This window comes from Neoarthrinium moseri, assembly GCF_022829205.1.
Source record: "Neoarthrinium moseri strain CBS 164.80 chromosome Unknown scaffold98_Wmoseri_CBS_16480, whole genome shotgun sequence".
Lineage (NCBI taxonomy): Eukaryota > Fungi > Ascomycota > Sordariomycetes > Amphisphaeriales > Apiosporaceae > Neoarthrinium > Neoarthrinium moseri.
In genome coordinates this window covers 98,862-115,725 of record NW_026055212.1, presented here as the reverse complement: position 1 = coordinate 115,725, position 16,864 = coordinate 98,862, and the positions used below count along the sequence as shown (strand labels likewise).

The 16,864-nt window shown below is 51.9% G+C and overlaps 7 protein-coding genes across 7 annotated transcripts; 2 read left to right on the top strand and 5 right to left on the bottom strand.

The window, feature by feature from the left end:
- Positions 1-209: 209 nt before the first annotated feature.
- On the bottom strand, positions 210-2,129 carry JN550_012939 (uncharacterized protein; the record flags this gene model as incomplete). Its single annotated transcript, XM_049311471.1, has 3 exons — positions 210-901; positions 1,017-1,549; positions 1,609-2,129. 3 exons carry the CDS (start codon positions 2,127-2,129, stop codon positions 210-212), a joined length of 1,746 nt encoding a protein of 581 aa, XP_049165129.1.
- Positions 2,130-4,726: 2,597 nt separating this feature from the next.
- Positions 4,727-6,303, top strand: JN550_012938 (uncharacterized protein; the record flags this gene model as incomplete). Its single annotated transcript, XM_049311470.1, has 6 exons — positions 4,727-4,985; positions 5,034-5,273; positions 5,334-5,525; positions 5,580-5,688; positions 5,745-6,124; positions 6,176-6,303. 6 exons carry the CDS (start codon positions 4,727-4,729, stop codon positions 6,301-6,303), a joined length of 1,308 nt encoding a protein of 435 aa, XP_049165128.1.
- Positions 6,304-6,465: 162 nt separating this feature from the next.
- Positions 6,466-7,328, bottom strand: JN550_012937 (uncharacterized protein; the record flags this gene model as incomplete). Its single annotated transcript, XM_049311469.1, has 2 exons — positions 6,466-7,048; positions 7,114-7,328. 2 exons carry the CDS (start codon positions 7,326-7,328, stop codon positions 6,466-6,468), a joined length of 798 nt encoding a protein of 265 aa, XP_049165127.1.
- A 439-nt stretch (positions 7,329-7,767) lies between these two features.
- On the top strand, positions 7,768-9,093 carry JN550_012936 (uncharacterized protein; the record flags this gene model as incomplete). The annotated part of the gene is made up of 5 exons (XM_049311468.1): positions 7,768-7,894; positions 7,950-7,957; positions 8,026-8,033; positions 8,091-8,688; positions 8,746-9,093. 5 exons carry the CDS (start codon positions 7,768-7,770, stop codon positions 9,091-9,093), a joined length of 1,089 nt encoding a protein of 362 aa, XP_049165126.1.
- Positions 9,094-9,225: 132 nt separating this feature from the next.
- On the bottom strand, positions 9,226-11,684 carry JN550_012935 (uncharacterized protein; the record flags this gene model as incomplete). The annotated part of the gene is made up of 8 exons (XM_049311467.1): positions 9,226-9,274; positions 9,324-9,430; positions 9,493-10,295; positions 10,350-10,567; positions 10,615-10,735; positions 10,788-11,041; positions 11,089-11,352; positions 11,410-11,684. The coding sequence occupies 8 exons, from the start codon at positions 11,682-11,684 to the stop codon at positions 9,226-9,228; spliced, it is 2,091 nt and encodes a 696-aa protein (XP_049165125.1).
- A 1,354-nt stretch (positions 11,685-13,038) lies between these two features.
- On the bottom strand, positions 13,039-13,885 carry JN550_012934 (uncharacterized protein; the record flags this gene model as incomplete). Its single annotated transcript, XM_049311466.1, has 2 exons — positions 13,039-13,424; positions 13,525-13,885. 2 exons carry the CDS (start codon positions 13,883-13,885, stop codon positions 13,039-13,041), a joined length of 747 nt encoding a protein of 248 aa, XP_049165124.1.
- Positions 13,886-15,149: 1,264 nt separating this feature from the next.
- JN550_012933 (uncharacterized protein) lies at positions 15,150-16,535 on the bottom strand (the record flags this gene model as incomplete). The annotated part of the gene is made up of 3 exons (XM_049311465.1): positions 15,150-15,541; positions 15,630-16,171; positions 16,297-16,535. 3 exons carry the CDS (start codon positions 16,533-16,535, stop codon positions 15,150-15,152), a joined length of 1,173 nt encoding a protein of 390 aa, XP_049165123.1.
- Between the last annotated feature and the right edge of the window lie 329 nt (positions 16,536-16,864).

Genomic DNA, 16,864 nt, shown 5'->3' with positions numbered 1-16,864 from the left:
AATAAAATAAAATAAAATAAAATAAAATAAAATAAAATAAAATAAAATAAAATAAAATAAAATAAAATAAAATAAAATAAAATAAAATAAAATAAAATAAAATAAAATAAAATAAAATAAAATAAAATAAAATAAAATAAAATAAAATAAAAATAAGAATAAAAATAAAAATAAAAAGAATCGTGGAATTCTGGTGTCTTGCTGATGAATCAGACACTCTGAAATGGCTTCACTGGTGCTCTCGACATGATGATACTGTCAGTGTCATCTTCTGCATCGCGTGTGAGCGATGCTCCAAAGGTGGGCTCGTTCTTCAAATCTGCGGATGTGTCTTCCGAAATTGGAGGTCGGCCAGGGCCGCCGAGTTCCCAGCTGCCGACACGTTCATGTCTAGCACCATTCCTGGCGATGGAGACATCATTATCTGATTTCATCTTCTCTGCGCCCTTGAAACCCCCCAGGCTGGATTGCTGGCCTGTTTTCGGACGCGTGAATCTGAACCCACCGAACCATGCAAGTAGCACAGCTCCAAGGACAATAGCCGCAATGGCTGCAACGGCGCCTATGACGCCGGCGACTGCGGGCGATAAGCTCGAAGTCCTGCGTCCACGCTGTGTAGTCGTTGTACCACTAGCTGAGTTGCGATTCACCCCGTTGCAAAACAGAGCGACTGCATCGCAGGTGTCGCACCACGTGGACATATCGTTTATGGAGAACTGGCGAATGCTCGTCGTGAAGTCCCTGTACTTGATGCGATCTTCGGAAAGCCCGTTCCCAAAAAGTGGATATTTGTACAGTGGGGCATCCTCATCCGTGCTATTGCGGTAGAGAAATCGGACCCAGAGATCATCAGTATCCGGGAAATCTGTGGCGTCTGTTTCCGAGAACAGCTCGAAGACCACTATAACTCAACAATCAGCACCGAGGCAGTGAGGAGGACCCCAGCTGACAGCAGACTGCCACAGCGGGATTTGCATCTAGGCATAGCCTTAAAGAATTGGGAGTGGAAGACTCACTTGCGGCGCCAGCCAGGGGTATCTCCTGGAATAAGCCGGATGACTGGCCATGTGACAAGCCCGAAAGAGAAAAGAAGGCGAGCATGGGCTGGTACGACCCAAACATCAACGTGAGCTTGTTACCATGCCCCCGAGACGATATATGACTTTGAAACTGGGTCACGACTTTCGCAGATAGAGTGCGCCCCGCGATTGCCCTGATGCTATCACCCTCTGTATTGCCGGAGATAGAAAGGTCTCCGTTCTTGGCAAACTGCTGAATACTAGCCATCTCCGCGAGCCACGTAATGTCGCTCATGTTAAGCCTTTGTTGTATTGTCTCATTATGCGTATATTGGTACAATGCATAGTCGTATATGTCGTCGGCGTAGGCGAAGCTGGCCATTGACACGGGGAGAGTTCCATCGAAGACCGTGGTCAACAGTTCTTGATAGTGCCGTGGTGTCGCATTGTATAGTTCATCGATACGAGGGTCACCTCGGATGCTCCCCGTAGCCTTGTAGTATTCCGTGCATGACACATGTCCCTGGAGCCTAGGAAGAATCAGTTTTTCTTATGTCCAAAGCTCTAGCTGGGGGTTAGGATGACGTACCAAACCGATTCCGGATCAGATATAGATACTGTGTGGATATTGGGGTACATGTAACCGTCCAGAGGGAAGTCGATTAACGACCCATTAGCGAGTATAGCGGCCTCCTGACCACCATTGCCAGCGGAAAAGGCTTGCGACGTTGGTGGGTAAAGCCCTTGCATGAATGCCAGGGCCCCCGCGGTAGCATAGCTGTCTTTGCTACTGTAGATCGACAATTCGCTGTTATCGATGGCTATCCTCTCAATCCCAGCAATCGGTGCAGTTGTGCTCTCGCCGCTGGTGTTAGAGGCGGTGGTACTGGGATTGGCAAGCCATCGTCTTCTCAGTACTGAGCCCTGAGTGAGCATCTGCTGGGCGCCTAACGGGGTGAGACTACTATCGCTAGTCGACGGTCCGATCGAAGGCGTGCGTTCGCCATTTAGAACGAATGCAAATGCTGACCAAACAGTTTCCTCGGCTCGTACTGAAGCACCACTGAGAAGGACAAAAAGCAAATGGGCTTTCAGGTTCACGGAAGGCATGGCGCAGATCAATCGAGGGGTTGGCGTTCATCCACAAGGCCCCTAGGAATTTGCCTATACAGATTCGAGGTACACGAGGGCTTCTAGGAGAGTCAAGAAGAGATAACTAGGAAGCAACCTTGACTGAGGGGTTCGACGAGTAGAGGGAAGAGAAGAAGCAAAAAGGAGGGATATTGGACTTTGCGCCCGCAATCCTGATAAGGCTCGAACAAAAAGAGCACCCCGGCCTCTGAGCACTATACAGACAGGCCACGCCGTTGGTCGCTTCCATGCCAACCGCAACACCTCAGGGTTCATCTGGGACCATGCCTCTCGCCAGCCTTAGCCAAGGCTTCGCTGCCCGTCAGCCTGCCGTTTCCACCGCCATCGTGAACCTACCCATGTCATGACGAGCGAACCAGGAAGTCAATCAAAGTAAGCTTCTTGCCCGCAAAAGGCGGGGCATATGCGGGTGAGAGATAGAGCTGAGAGCTATCCGTTATCTTGAGCTCCTCATCCCTGCGTGTTACCACGCGACAGACACTCTGTAAGGTTCGCCCAGCCTCGCTAGCCAGGAGGGGCAGGGATCGACCAATAGCCCGCGGGCACATGCTCAGGACACACACATTAGGACCCCGCCAATACAGCCTTCCAAGCAATCGCTTTTGGTGCTTCGAAGTCCGAGGTGTCTTTCGAGGGGTAAGATAAGGGTGTTGGTCTCCTGGTGGCTGGTAGCTGTAGTTCGAGAGTTGCCTGGATTAGAAAACTTGGCGGGCGAGCGGTCCTGTACATCGTCCTAGCTTGCTTCGGTAAATACATCAGGTAGGTCTACCAGGTAGTAGCTAGCGTCTGTCAATACTATTGAGAAACAACTGCACCTGCTAGATTCTTTTTCGGGGGTCAATGTCACATGGTCTCGATGCCCAAATCATCAGCACCCTTCACTTATTCCCGCCCGAGTTTGCCAACATGACAAGTTCAGTAGAAATTCAAAGTAGCGATACAGTAGACACACTCTAATAGATACTAAGATACAGGCACAATACGTCTTCTACTGACATCTTGGTATCGAACGAAGTGGGGATCTTGAAGCATAGGACGGCGTTCATTGTGTGTTGTGCGTGAAAGATTCACAACGCCGAATCTCAAACAGGCTAGGGAATGAACTGGTTCCCCCGAAGCTTTCGCGAAACATGCATTGGGGAAAAGCTAGATTGCGTATCATGAATCACAGGTGCAAACTCAACGAGAGTGCAATGATTTCATGCCCAAGTCTGGCATCTGGATCTTCGTTATTTCATGATTGCACGTGATTCTCAGACTTTGAACAATGTCTGTTCCATCGACCTTGACAGCGAATTTCTGCGGCGAACATACGTGCACATGTAGATGCGACAGCGATCATGACTGAGTGATCGTCGCATGTCAAACGGCTCTCGATTATGAGTCGCTCTGTCCAAGTTGTAGACTATAAGCAGCCATTGAAGGCGGTGGAGATGCCCTACAGTGGCTAGACGTCGCTGGTACCCATGCGCAACATGCAATGAATTAGTTACAGTTGATGCATAGCCCCGGCTATCATCAACATTGATCACTTGCGTAGAATTGTGACTAGACTTTTAAAGCACCGCCTGATATGATCTCATACGACCAGCTTCGTATTGCTTATTAACCAACACTTACGGCCTCTAAAAAACGAAAGACGCGAGAGATGGAACAACCAGTATTTAGTAGTTGCTAGGCATGGAGATGGCTGCGGAAGTTCGTGACGTACTTGAATAGTGAAGCAAACATCCTTCTATGAGCTATATTTCGATGAACACAATTACCATCCTGCGGGCACCTATCTTGTATGCTAATTGGCAAATGGATGTCGTGGCGCCGGGAATATAGACTTGTTTGGTCCCTCACGAACACCATATCTCAACTCGCCTGACGACAAACCTGTAAACCCAGCAAAAAATGGCAAAATACGTCACATAGAGTTTTTGGCTATATCACTGCATCTTCCGATTACGTTTCGGCGATATCGTGTACCCATTTGGTTGTGAATCTATAGCCGCGTGTTTACAGTGTCTCTGGTTCATTGATGTGCTTGTAGCAATTGTCTGAAATTCAAGCGCTCCAGCTAACAATGAAATTTGGTAGCAATAACGTAAGAGTACAAACTGAAAAAAAAAATCCGGGGTAGAACACCCTTCGACGCGAGTGGAGTGATTGCATGGCGTCGAACTGTCAACATTCCATCATTTAACCGCCTTCCGCCCAATCATTGGCCTCAGCCGTTACCCCGGATCGGGTAAATGAGCGGTACATGCAACTTCCCAAAATGCTCTATTAAGCTGAATGGCTACAGGTCTTGAGCTCGGTTTGCGTCTCGGGTGTCCACTCAATGCAGGTGGCGATAGAATGAACCTGCCTAAGACGGCACATGTTCCATAGCTTAAATGCCCGATGTCTCAGGTATACAGCATTTAGCCCAGAACTATATGAAGGCAATGGGACCCGGGAAATTTTTAGTCTTTGGCTAACACCTTGAATGTGAGATTGTTTCTACAGACGGTCATGCTCTTATTATTTGTCGTCCGACCTCGGCAATAAGGGGAGCCACCTGGACCATGGAAATCTTCATGGTATTTTGGTTCCTGCTTCTACCTCCTGGTTTTGCGAGGTTCTTCCGGCCGCAAAGTCGACCCCAAAGAGGTGATTCCAATACCTTGAGGGTTGGGAAAGCTTGCACTGGAAAGGGGCAGCCTGGATATATCAAGACAACACTTCAGAGAGCAACTGTCACGGCAAGCAACCAGTCAATCGTCCCGAGGTGGGCACGAGAACCTCTCAAAGAGTTTCAAGAGGGCGTGGTCTACCTGATGGACAGTATGTTGAACTAATATATCTGCCCAGTCCTTGCTAAGATTGACGCAGTTGACATCGGCACGCCAAAGCAAACAATCACCGTGATCGTCGATACTGGCTCTTGGGAGTTGTACCTGAACCCCAATTGCACGCGTGCAGCGGATCCGACATTCTGTGTCGAGTCAGGTCATTACCGTCCGACAAGTTCAAGCACGTCGAAAAACCTGACTACGCGTTACTACGTCTCCTTTGGCACCGGGGGCTATGTGGGAGGATACTTTAGTGATACTCTATGGTTTGGCAATGACTGTACGAACTCATTTTCACTAGACGAGAACAAAAGTGGAAATCGTTCTGATCCTGTGATAGTCTGGCCGGTGAGCGGTCTACAGTTCGGCGTCTCCGATGACAGTGACTATGTCTGGGCTGGTATACTAGGACTGGGATACGGAAAAAGATTCAACACGAAGTATTCGACACTGCTAGACTTACTGGTCTCATATGGCTATATCAATGTTCCGATGTTCAGTCTGGATGTGGGTAGCCAAGGCAATGGAACAGGTATAGCACTCAGTGGGCACAGGAATGCTACTAGTGCTAACATTTTGCTTACAGGTGAAATCATTGTCGGAGGGGTTGATACGCACAAGTTCAAGGGTTGGCTGGAGCCACTTGAGCTCTACCCTCCCCCGGACAAACAGCTTTCCATGTGGAAGCAAGCACAGTAGGTCTTGACGTTGCATCATTCCACTCTTGAAGCTAAGCGAATCCATGTTGCAGGTACTGGGTCAACCTCACGTCATTTGGTTACACCGCACCGGGGGCAGCCATGACGACAATCACGAACAGCAACTTCTCTCGAATCATGATGGTTGACACCGGATCCACGTACTCCTACATCGACGCCGACCTGGTCTCACTTTTGGCCAAGCAGTTCAGTGCGACAATTGACGAGCAAGGGGTTTACTACGTTCCTTGCAAATACCGTGAAATGGACGGCTTCGTCCACTTCGGCTTCAACCACGGTAACATGGTCATCAATGCCAAGTACCGCGATTTCATCATAAGTTTTGGTAGCAGATGCGCTCTCGGTGTCCAGCCTGCCGATGCTGGTGTCAACACGTGGGTGCTCGGGGACACGTTCATACGATCCGCCTACAGTGAGTTCGCATGCTTCTCTGAAAATTTAGACCATCTAATCCCGTGTCTAGTCGTTTTTGACCAAGTCTACGATGCTGTCTGGGTAGCGAACTATCAGCCCTGCGGTAGTCCCAGTGTGGTGGACCTCACAGCAAACGCCGGCAATCAGCTGTGGACTGAAATATACGGTGGATGCTAATGATGTAGGGGGGTTCGGTCAGAGAGCAACTGAGGATACAAGACTAAGCCATACACCACCAGCCAAGGGTGACTCGATATTAGCGCTTCTTGCAGGCGCACGAGCTCGAATAACAAAGTACGGATAACTGATACGACCAATCAGCCTCGAGGAATACTCCCTCTATACGTCAGGTCGTCTTATATCGTTGCTCAATGGCCCTTGGCGCGTCCATATGTTCATCCCTATCTTCCAACCACTGGTGACCGGCAGACCAGCATGGAGGTTCCGCTGGTCCCCGGTGCCATCCTCATGCAGGTTCTGCCAGAAAACGGCATTGCCAACCACTGGTTTGAAGGTCACACCATTCTCGTACGGCTCGTCGCAGTCGATGAACTCACACCATTTCTGGTTGTACGGAGCATCTAGCATGGGGAAGTTGGTGCCTCCGCCCGTGATGTTTTCGGCAGCCACATAGGCGAAGAAGGAGCTCAGCCTGTTCCCACCGAGCGCCGAAGTGGCGTGGATGGGATTTGTAAACCAGTCCGTATGGAAGTGATAGCGCTCTCCTCTGCCATACTTGACGAGTTGAACAGGCTCCAGGTGGTTTCGAGGGACGTCAAATCCCTGGAAGAGCAAAGCGCGTTCCTCTATGCAGCGAACGATATCGTCGCGTGGCACGTTCGTGGATTGGGACGTTCGCGTCTTTCGCTGGCCCTCGGCGCCGGTCCCGTCGGCCACGGCCGAGTGTGAAAATGTACCCTTGCTTCAGAAGCACAGTTAGCGAAGGTCTGCTCAGCAGGAGAGCCATCTGGTCGATGAGAGTCTCACGTCAATTCAGTAAGATGCGTGCGCTCCTCAAGGGTGAGGAAATCGGACAAGTAGATCACAAGAGGCGATTTGGATAGGATGTGGGAGCTATAAGAGGGATGATGGCAGTTGTCGCTCAACACCATGGGTTTCTGTGCCGGATCGTCATCGTGACTATGAGCATAGGCCGCCGTAGCCGCGATTGCAGCCACGATCGAACCTCCAAGTCGGACCATCGTAACGTGTAGAGCTGCTGAATCTAATTGTTGGCCGATATCTACATAACGAGAGTGATACCACGAGATCCAAACCAGGCAGCCATTCGAGCTTGCAATGGGTGCTCGAGACAGATCAACCGGCCTTCGCACGCCCAGCGGGGGGGTTGCAACAGATGAAACTCCAACGGTCTGCGGAGGGGGGCCATGATGCTCCAAGATAGCTCCCAAGCGGCGGCTAATCTTGGGTCAGTGGGCTTCCCGAGACGTTCTAGCGCTTCGGCGTCGACCCATTTTAGTGCATTGCTTGTCTGATCCTACCCCTGACAAGAACCCTCGGCCGGCGGCAGCAAGTCGTGACCCTTGTCCAGCAGGGGTAGCTGAACTTATTTGACCCCGCGAGGTCGCAGCTAATCCAGGGCAGCGTGGCATCATAAATCTCCAGCGTCAACGACAAAAGATGAAGGTAAAGGTTATGAGAGAGCTGTGTCTCCTGGCCGCTGCTGTCTCTGTGGCCGGCTGGGATCACCTGAACGAACATGAGTTCTTGAGGACCGTCGGAGGACACAACCAGGCTCTGATCGCGTGTAAGTGTGAATTTTACCGCTGCGGTTGGATTGAGCCATGCTAACTCGCGTGCAGTTGTGGAGGTAGGTTTCCAATTGCCCCTTGGCTCTATCCAACCAGCAGCGACATTGACCAGGCCTCGATTATATAGCCTTCCACGTAAGCAACGTGTGCCCTTCGGCCAGGTGCACCGAGTCTCACATGATGTCTCTTCAGGACCGCAAGCCAAGCTCTCGAACCCGAATGGAGCTCGATCTCGGTATCGGAAAAGACCTTGGGCAGCGTGGACTGTACATCGCAAATCCAGCTATGCAAGGACTATGATATCATCTCGTACCCAAGTATAAGATATTTTGACGGGCACGGCAAGATGACCCCGTACCGAGGACCAAGGACCGGCCCCTTGTATGCTTTGATCGCTCCGTGCAGTTCTAGCGCCCGTGCTTACATTTCCTTTAGCATTGTCTCTTTCCTGAGGCGTGCATCTAGACCAACAGTGACGCTTCTAGATGAAAGGAAGATAACTGCATTCCAATCGATAGATGATGCCGTGGTTGTGGCTCATCTCAATGCTCGAGATACACACATACAAGAAGCCTTCAAATCGCTAGCATCGCGCTTCAAGGATCGAGCTTCCTTCGGATCGCTAGAAACCACCGAGCAGACCACGATCGTGTGCTACAACAACCGCGACAATGAGCAGTCTACAACGTCCGACCTTGCTGCGATCGACTCGCTGCCGTCATTTGTCAGCGCTTGTATGACACCCTTGATCGGGGAGTTCTCAAGGCGGAATGAAGTCAAGTACTTTCAGGTGAGTACAACAAAACAATAGCAGATACGCCAGTGCAACTGACAACAACCCATGTAGTCCGGCAAATCGCTAGTCTATTTTTTCGCGGAGACACGGGAGGAACGCGAGGCCTACGTCAACGTGATAAAACCGATTGCCAAGAAGTACAAAGAGTTTCTGTCCTTTGTCACTGTCGATGCAGACGAATACAGATCAATGACCTCGCCTCTGGGACTACCGTCAGGGTTGTTTCCAGCTTTGGCTGTCCAGAACCCCACGCGAGGCCAAGTGTTTCCATTTACTGAAGAGCACATTACAGTGGAGGCTGTCGACAACTTCGTAATGGACATTGCAGGTGGCAAAGTAAAGCCTTGGACTTCGCTGCCTGTGCCAGACCGGTCAAGCCATGCCCACGATGAGCTCTAAGCCAAAGCCATGTATGGAAACATCTGCTTGCATTGTGTATTACAGCGTCTATAGCCATTTATTTTCTGCCCACACGTGATAGTATAAGACCGTTGTCGATCTGATTCACCTCCAAGAGCGTGAGTGCTAAACTCATGGCAGGCTCATGAAGAGCTCCAGCAACTTGGGATAGATGGGAGTCCTGTCCAAGAGGTTAGCTGACACTTCCCATCGATGGCTTTTCAACTCACCCAAGGCCAGACACTGGATCCCACCCAGTACGGGCCGAGAACCCGGGAGTGCCACACCCCCGGTTAGTGCCAGTCGTTATGTCCTTGAAGACCTCCGGGTGGTCATACTACGGCGCTATCAGCAATCTGTACTGCAACTTGCAGTGTCATGATATGGCTTCCAACTTACCAGGACTTGGTGCACGAATCCTACCGGGGCCTTTCCGACTGCCAGTCTCTCTTCGTTGATGAGAGTCAAGATTCCCCCAAAAAGTGGACACGATGCCGACGTGCCACCGATCCTGGCTAGTTGCCCACCTGTTGCCACCACGAAGTTGTCGCCGTTTGCAGCAACGTCCGGGTACGCACGCCCCAATTTGTTGAACCTTCCAATGCCGGCCTTTGCGCTACTGAAGTTGAGACCGCCGCCTTCATATCCGCTGAAGCTCAGATAGGCGTTTTGTAGGTAGCTCGAGACGTGCTTCTCCTGCCATGCAGGTCGTTCGAAAATGTTCGAGAAGCCACCACCAGAGGGGAATCGAGTGGTGGCCACCTCACTTCCGTTCTCGATACTTCGGCCCTGCGGCAGATAGGTGGACCCTACAGACAGGATGTAAGGACAGGAGGACAGGAACTGGGGATGAAAGACGGTATGGTTCGGTCCAACGCAGCCATTTGGAAATGGGTCCGACTGGAAACTTGCCACTCCGTCGTCCCCCGAGGCGATGAGGACAGTGGTTCCCTGCAAGCCCAGTTTCATGATCTCGGCGCATTGTCTCTGTTGATACGAGTATGGGAGGTCCGTTTCGCCGCCGCTGTAGGAGATGGTGATCACATTTGTGCGGTTGTATACACCACACATCAGCTCGCCTTGATATCCATCGGGATTGGGGTTGGGATAAGGTGGGTCCAGGCATTCCGTTCTGTTGCAGTTCCCAGTCTCATTGAACGCGGTCGATGTACAGTAGCTTCCGTCAATTGCATTCCAGAGGTCTAGTGGGCAAAGTCAGTTGTAAGATTTCGAAAAAGACGTGTTGGTCGGCCTACTGTTGAAGAAGCCCCTGAACGGAGTGTTGTTGGTAGTTTGATTATACTGGTATACTTCGTCATCCACCTGGTAAAGAACAGCATCCTGGGGCCAGATGAGACCGTAGGCCATTTGAAAGTCTAGATTAGCCTCTGTGCCGGCATCTCTGACATCGTCGACTGGCCCGATGCCACCGTTCACGGATCGAAGCTCTGGATGCGTCCCGTTCGGAATATCACTGGACGCGTCAGTTTCCGTTGCGGGGCTTTGTCGCAGAACACTTACTCGGTAAACCCCCAAAAGAAGGTATCGAGGTCTTGCTGGGTGTAATGCTGTCCAAGGGACTGGAATATACCAATCTTGTTCTCAGGATGCGCTTTGGTGCCTTTAGGGATCTGGTACAGCTCTAGTCCGGGTCAGTATGTGCAAAAGGGAACGGGGACATAAGGCCAGGCTACTTCTTATACAATCAGGTGTCATGTATCTGTCACATCCTCCGTTAAGTTGGTAAGGTTCGTTGGCGGGCCCCTTAGCTCCCGTGCGCCCAACCGTCTCTACCGGCAAGGCGAACCGTGAAGGTCCTTCCCGACCAGAGCCCGTGTTTGTGCTCCTCTTCAGCTTTGGTGACTCTTGCAAGTCTCCAAGGCCCATAAGCCGGATACCAGGAGTAATATAGTCTATGTGGTCTTGAATATGTTTTGGGACATGGTATCTGGTCCCCGGTCAGCGTTGTCCCTGACGAGGGACGTGTCTGCTCACTCTTCGCAAGCAATACTCTGGACACCGCTGTCACTATGTTCGTAGATATGATAATCGGCCATGATCAAATCCTCCACGTGGCCTACCGGGGCATCGAACTGTACCCATTGCCTGTTGAGCGACTTGGAAATTCTGGATGCCGGTATGCCCGACTTGACAAGCCAGCTCTTCACGGCGTCGAAGCTATCTTCGAGTGGCGCGAACAGGTCGATTACTTCCGAGGCGGTAAGATGCTTTCCATAGTTTGCGGAACTCGGGTTAGAGCTGAATTGGAGATCACAATTAGCCACTGTCGTATCGGACTGCATCATGTAGTCCTACATGTCCATCAACAGGTCATGGCCCTGTTGAAGATTCCTCTGCTTCAGACCAATGCGCATTGGAAGCACCGCGTCAGAACGAGGCCTCTCTATCTTGCCCCATCGTCTAGCATGCTCCAAAGTCTGTCTTTCATGTTCAATGTGCGTCTCTGGGATTGTGCGTTTTGCTCGTACGGGACTGCTCTCTAGATTCTCCACATCGTGACCAAGTAAAGGAGAAGCTGATACTTTCAGTACTGCTAGGCCAAGCAGATAAATCAGGGAGTATAGCTTCATGTTAAGAGGAGACGCTCAACTGGAGCGCGAGATGTGTTTCATACGCACATAATCCTCGTCTCGAGTTTATATGCTCTACATATAAATGGATACGACTGCGGGGGTGTCGATGGTGTGCTTTCCATTTGCCCACACCCCAGAACTCAAGGACGAGGCATACCAGTTTCCTCAGATAATAACCAGTCCGCCAAGACAGATAAAGACATCTAGCCGCATAGCGGCCCATGAGCGGTTAAATGACCATCCGCAGTAAGATGCGAGAGATGACCCAAAGCTAGACCTGGTGGCGGCATATCGGATTAGGTATCGCTATGGCAAGTGCTGTAGTCGGCAAACCGAAGGAACTATCTTTGGCAGGGTTGAACACAGACATATAGTGCAATTAAAGGTAGGAATGTAGCTTCGAGTGGGAGCAGCCTCATTGGGTAGTTCAATGATCTACCGACGCATAAGATATATAGCCGGTTACCGGCAAGCCCCTGGAGGCTAGCCGCATCCATCCCGTGGATGGTTCCCGAATATGAGCCAGAAGCTGCTCTGTGGAGGATAAAATTATCCAAAGTCCCAAGAATTTATATCGCTGTTTGAACGCATGTTACGTTACTGGCAGACATTGTCACCGTGTCGAAGCATATAGCCGCTGGACACTGCATGCTTAGGTATGCACGAATACCACAGAGCACTTCCTTCTCAAACAGATCTACATAAGGCGATCAGGCCTGCGAGAATGCTGCTTGCGTCCGTTCGAAGATTTGGTCTCTAGGTACCAATGGCATTCGTATGTTGCTCGAGATGAGCCACATCACAACATCACAGGTACCGACAGCATCTTTAGGTAAAACGACACGCAACAGGGTCCACAGCACCGAACCATGCAAGAGCTGGTAGCGTTACAAGAGCTGATTCGTCAAAGTCTGTCTAACGTGCTAGGTTGATTTGACTTGCGAGCGATGAGAGCTGATATCATGGAGTTGCTTGATGGAGTTGGAGGCTAAGGCGTATGTCATGTCATATGTCATATAATGAGCCAGGAGTGGGGCGTTGCTGCGTCAACTTGGTCCAGATCCTGTCAGAGCTCCAAGCGATAGGCGGCAAATCCAGTCACATACTAACCGCGAGGCCTACGACGACGATTGGAACATCGAGTTGGTTCAATTATGAGTTCCAGTCAAGCAGCAACATTTAGATCAGAATAGAGGTCAAGGTCGAGGACAGAGGTATGTATAGACGCATTGACTGTGTCTCATTGACAATATAGGGGAGCTGGCTAAAGCCTAACAGAAAACTGATGTACTACTTCCTCGCAGCCCCTCTCGCTTCTAATATCGTTCTCTAGCTTCACTGTCGCAACGGTCTAGTTGGCACCTGTCCAGACAGTTGGCCCTGGAATAGGGTAACTTGTGAAGCTTCTGTAGAGGTCGAACAGGATTCCCGAATCAGTGCGCTTATACAGGCTCGTGGCGGCAGTACCCGTGGGCGGGTTGACAGAGCCACTGCCCCCAACCTTGATGTTGAGGCACTGCGGGTAATTTTGGGCCCCGTTGTCGTTACCCGCACTATGCAACGCAATGATCTCGTGCCGGATCACATAGTTGCCCGCCTTGAGCTTGGCGGGAATGGTAGTCGAGGAGGTAAAGTTGTTTTTAATGAGTGTATCGGTTACCCATGTGCCAGCGTTATAACCCCCCTCGCTGAACTTGGTCCAGGAGAGACTCGCAGCGCTTTTGGTCGTACAGTCACCTGTGTTTACCGGTGTCAGGATCTCTTCAAGAGCAAAGAGAGGGCCATAGCCATTTTTGAGATGAAGGGGGCACAGAGAGAAAGAGAGAAGGGTCCGAACCATTGCAGGGTGCGATGTAGTTGATGATTGGGCCCTTGTGGGTATCCGGCCAAGTGTTCCAGAAGAATGTCAAAGAATCTCCGGCATTGGCGTTGATGTAAAGCTGCCCGGCAGTCGCGTTTTTGTGACAAGCAATGTTGCTTGTTTGGTACGAGTCGGGTGCGACGAAGCCATTATCTTGGTTCAGTGCATTCCATCCTGTGGTCGGCGCGGCTGCTCCGCTCGGTAGGTAGTACCACACCGGGTCAGCTCCAGGAAACCAGCCAGCGTTGTTGACCTTTACTCCGCTAACATAACCATGAGCGGCAGCCAGGTCTAGCAAGGAGGCACCGAGGGTGAAGATAAGAGTGGAGGAATGCATGATGTAATGAAAGGGTCTTGCCGCTGCGATACTGCTGCAGGTAGAGGGCATTAGAGTCAATATGGATGCCGAACCCCAAACGCCTCGTCTTTATATAGTCTATGGATAGTATAGGCCAGCACAGGCCGGATGTCTGGCCCGTACAAACAAATAAATGTTACAAGGAAGCATCGCGCGATGTTGACCTGTGATTACTCTAGCTCCTCGCATGTAGGATGCCGAGCACATCGAGTCAAGGGTTGGTGGTCGTCAGAAATCGACAGCATGTGCCACGGTATTGGCCAAGCCAGCGGAGCTGGTGCACTACCTAGTACGAACGTTGGGCAACAGGGAGCCTAGGCCTTGGCTCATGCTCCGGAGCCGTTACCGTATAACTTGAAGTAGAGCACCAGACGCTAGTTCCTCTAACCTTTCGAGACATGGTTTCGGAGCCGGAGTATTTAACTGACGGAAACAGGAAACGGGGACTGGGCCAAAGGTCTAATGTGGACGGAGAATTTGCGGCATTGCGGATGGTGGCGGTTCCGGTCTACTAAAAGGGGATGCGGTGCGACGGGATAGAGAGCATGGCGCCAAGCAATTCGTCAATACCTCGCAAGCCTTTCGAGTTTCCAAGAAATCGTTTACCATGGATCAGCACGTCATGGAGTTGTCTCTGATTGGCTCCGGCGACTTTCAATGCATCTCGAATTCCGCGAAGTCGGAAGCCCGAGTCATGGCTGCAAGTTCATGGGCAGGATAGCATACGGGACGCATCGACCACGAAGGCCGATACTTATCGGATACAGGGACGAACAACCGGTAGTTCTGCAGCACGGTAGTGGCAAATGCGGATCTAGGACAATGGACGAAGTATACGATCCCCAGTAGCCTTCAAAGCTGGATTGTTGGTATTGCTTCTGTCACTTTCCACCACTGTGACGCAAGCCCCACGTGGAGTGGGAATGTATGGATTCGCAATTATATACGACGCCGTTTCGCGTGTATCGCTAGTGCTGGCGCTCATTTGCGAACGGTTTCGTTCTATCTACCACAAAACACTGGGAGGCTAGCCGCTGCCTCGTCCTGCGACATACAGGACATCGTGTTTTCTATCGTGCAGGGAGCCAAGAGTGGGTAACGCGTGTCTTTCATCTGAATCCGGCTGCACGAGCTTCGTAAATGATGAATGACTGAAGGAAGCGGGCGGCGTCTTGGGGCTCTTCCGTCCGATTCCGCCGGTGCCGAGATGCGAGTTTAATCCATCCATGATGGGCGACCTCACTCAGCCCATCAACTCACACCCCTCCCGGACGACACCGACCACAGCACCTGTTTGGATAGCCTCGCTTGCGCCACCTGCCATGCGATACTCGATCTCAGCCAGACCATCGAGCCAGCGAATCATGGCCTCGGGTTTCACATCCATGGAGACCAGTGTCTCGGACAAGGCCGTGATGATGTCGGCCAAAGCCAGCCCGTTGGCAACCTTCAGGGTGTTGATGGTCGAGAGGCAACTGGTCACGTCGCTCGTGGTGAGTAGCGTCTGGGCAATTTTCTCGATAGCGTCAGGCGGCGGCGCGGCGATGCAGTTGTAGATGGTCTGGATGGTGATGGGCTCTCGCACAATATCCTTCTCCGGCGTTTTGGGTCCATTCTTGGGCTGAAGCGGCGTACCTATCATACTCAAGTCAGTCGAACGGCACACGTGCGGATGAAGAAGGGCGGGGTGGTGCAGGTGGTGGTGGTGGTGGTGAGGCCCTACTAGATGCATGGCATGCTTGAAGAACGTTCAATGCTCTTCGCATGTCGCCCTTGCTCAGCTTGACCAGCGCGCTGGTGGCCTCGGCAGAAATCTTAATGTCCTCCTCTAGGACGACTTTGTCCACTAGTACTCTGATGTCGTTTTCCTTCAGCGGGCTGAACCTGAATCGGGTGCACCTCGAGAGCAGCGCCGGGGACAGCTTGTGTGTGTAGTTGGCGATGACGCAGAAGCGCGTGTTGGCCGTGTATTTCTCCATGATGCGCCTCAGTGCCATCTGGGCCGTGTTCGTCATGGCGTCGGCCTCGTCCAGGATGATCAGCTTGTAGCTTGCCATGCCGCTGCGCTGGGCCGACGCGCCGATGGTGAAGATCTGCTTGGTCGAGGCAAAGGTCTTGATCTGCTCGCGCACCACGTCGATGCCTCTGTCGTCCGAAGCATTGAGCTCGAGGACCATCTGGCGCATATTCTGCTCGCCGTAGATGCGCCGGGCCAGGGCCAATATGGTCGAGGTCTTGCCCGTCCCGGGCGGACCGTAGAGCAGCCTGGTTCTGCTGTCAGCCTCTCAAGTGCGTGTGGCTAGCTTCAGAGCCCCCCCTCCCACCCCCTTCCCGGAACCAACCCGGGCCATCCGGGCCATCCGGGCGAGCGAAAGAGCCGGTCGACTCACAGATGTGGCAGTCGATTAGAATCGACAAACTTGTTGATGGTGGCTAGAATGTCATGGTGGCCCGAGACATCGGCGAGCGACACGGGCCGGTACTTCTCGACCCACGGCAGGGTATCCTCGGCCTCGACGGGGAGGTTGGCGGCACTGCGTTTGCCCTTGGCCGTGTTGTCGGAAGAGAAGGTGATGTCTTTGGACGGGGCGGGCCCGTCGACGTCCATCTCATCTTCGAAGTCGGACATGGCGGCGGAGGATCTGGAGGCACAGAGCCGCGTAACTGACTAGACAAAAGGCGCGGGCGGACTAGATCGGAAGTGAAACAGACTCCCAGGGAGGATTGCGTCGGGCGCAGGAGATCAAATCGGCTTTCTTGTAGACGTTGTCGTAGGTGAAGCGGGCAGTATGCAAGCGTGCCGTGTGTACGTGTGTGGGTGTGTGGTGTATGGCTCCGGCTTCAGCAGACGCGTCGTGGGCTGCGAAACGCGTTAAGTGATTTTCTAGCGGCCCTGCTTTGGGGGCGGCTTAGCGGGGCCATCTGGCTGAGGAGCGCTAAAGCCACCCTAGGGCCACA